General features: G+C 34.8%; 1 protein-coding gene across 1 annotated transcript; it reads right to left on the reverse strand.

Moving 5' to 3' along the window:
* Window positions 1-377: 377 nt before the first annotated feature.
* On the reverse strand, window positions 378-1,301 carry LOC145072963 (putative germin-like protein 2-1). Its single transcript, XM_079019483.1, has 2 exons — window positions 1,145-1,301; window positions 378-1,029 (listed from the first exon to the last, which is right to left on the reverse strand). The coding sequence occupies exons 1-2, from the start codon at window positions 1,254-1,256 to the stop codon at window positions 494-496; spliced, it is 648 nt and encodes a 215-aa protein (XP_078875609.1). The 5' UTR covers window positions 1,257-1,301; the 3' UTR covers window positions 378-493.
* Between the last annotated feature and the right edge of the window lie 512 nt (window positions 1,302-1,813).

Genomic DNA, 1,813 nt, shown 5'->3' on the forward strand with positions numbered 1-1,813 from the left:
TTGATCGACCTAGTAACTAATTGAAACACCAAGGACCATATATTAATCCTTTTAAAAAAGTTGATGGTTGAACTTCTAGTCTTTCTAAAGCAAGTGGGTTATTTATGTAAATTTGTCTTTGTGATTTCTAAGCCTATTTCTTGCACACTCTTAGGTTTATCTTTGTTATTTCTAAGTCTATTTCTTGAACGATATTAGGTTTGTGTTTATGATTTCTAAGTCTATTTCTTTCACACCCTTACATTTCTAAGTCTATTTCTTTCACACCCTTACGTAAATTTGTCTGTGTGATTTCGAAGTCTATTTCTCGCACACCCTTGGGTTTTAATATAGTTTATCTCTTAGTTTTGAAGTAGTTAATTCCACATCAGTAAATCAAAATCACTATGACAGTAGTATATATATTATTCGATTTTAAATATAACAACATATATAAGCATAACAAATACCACACCATTGATAAGAAAATCAACATTTTAAAAGCATTTAAAAGCTAGAATTTCGATTGAATTTGATAGACGAGGTTGATGTCAACTTGAAAGGCCTTTGCAAGAATATCTCCAGCGATATCGGGATTTGACCCAAAAATAGCGTTTGCAATGGTAATAACACCTGGATTTTGACTACTCAAAGCTGCAATAGCAACAGCATAGCCATTTCCCACGTTTTTCTGGAAGTGAATCAGGCCTTCTGGGAACACGAAAACATCGCCTTTCTGAAGTTCTTTTGTGATGAGTCGGTTTTGAGGGTTGGACGTGACAAATCCGACTAGAATACGGCCTTCCATAACAGTCAAAATTTCAGTGGCCCGAGGGTGTGTATGTGGGGGGTTAATACCCTGTGGTGCAAAGTCAATACGTGCCATTGAGATACCAAGAGTGTTAAGTCCTGGCAACTCTTCTACGGTCACTGGAGTCACAGCAGACCCAACAGCATTCGATGTATTTCCCATTAGTTGCAGTCCTCTATAAAAGAAATCATCAGCTTGTACTAGCCTTGACTCTTTGCAAACCAAGCCATTCACGAATACTACGAGGAAAAAAATTAAATAAATAAACTATTAATCACAATTAAATATGATATGTTTTCAAATCATGCATGAAAATGCTGGAGAGTTTCTCGACTTTCACAAATAAATTCTTACCTCTGCTATTTTGGTCTGCCACACAGAAGTCCTGAAGAGGACTAGGGTCCGAAGCAAACGCAAGGGAACAACCTGCCGCCAAGAGACCAAATAAAAGCAAATGAGCCGTCATTGTTGAGAAGCCGAAAACTTGTTTTAATTTTGATGACTTAATTATGGTAGCTTGGGAAATCTATGAAATAAAGAATGGAACTCCCAATGCTTATATAGTAAAAATATTGGAAGATCAAGACTAATACCATCATAGCGTCATCAATTATCATCTTGAGATGCATTCAAATTTTGCTGTTCAATTTCTAGAAGCAAGATACATTCAACTTACGTTGTTTGGTTCTTAATTTCATAAAGGTTGCAACTACGAACCTTATATGTCTAAGATCCTTCCATTTAGTATATTTACTTATATACTTTTTCATAACACATCCATATTTAGGATTCATTTTAATGGAACGTCGTTGAATGTTTAGTATGCATGGAAAATTTCTACTTCGATCATTTTTTAAGAAAATCAAAAAGTCTTGAAGAGCAATGTTGACCGTTTCCATACCAGATAAATATTATGGTTAAAGAACGCTTTATGTATATTTTATTTTTCAATTGATGCATTCTAGGCTTTTCTTGAAACAAAAGATTAGCCTCCGTGCAATACAAAAAGGTGCACAATTATCG

Source organism: Lactuca serriola, chromosome 9 (assembly GCF_051521515.1).
Source record: "Lactuca serriola cultivar US96UC23 chromosome 9, Lser_US96UC23_V15, whole genome shotgun sequence".
In the NCBI taxonomy this organism is placed as follows: Eukaryota; Viridiplantae; Streptophyta; class Magnoliopsida; order Asterales; family Asteraceae; genus Lactuca; species Lactuca serriola.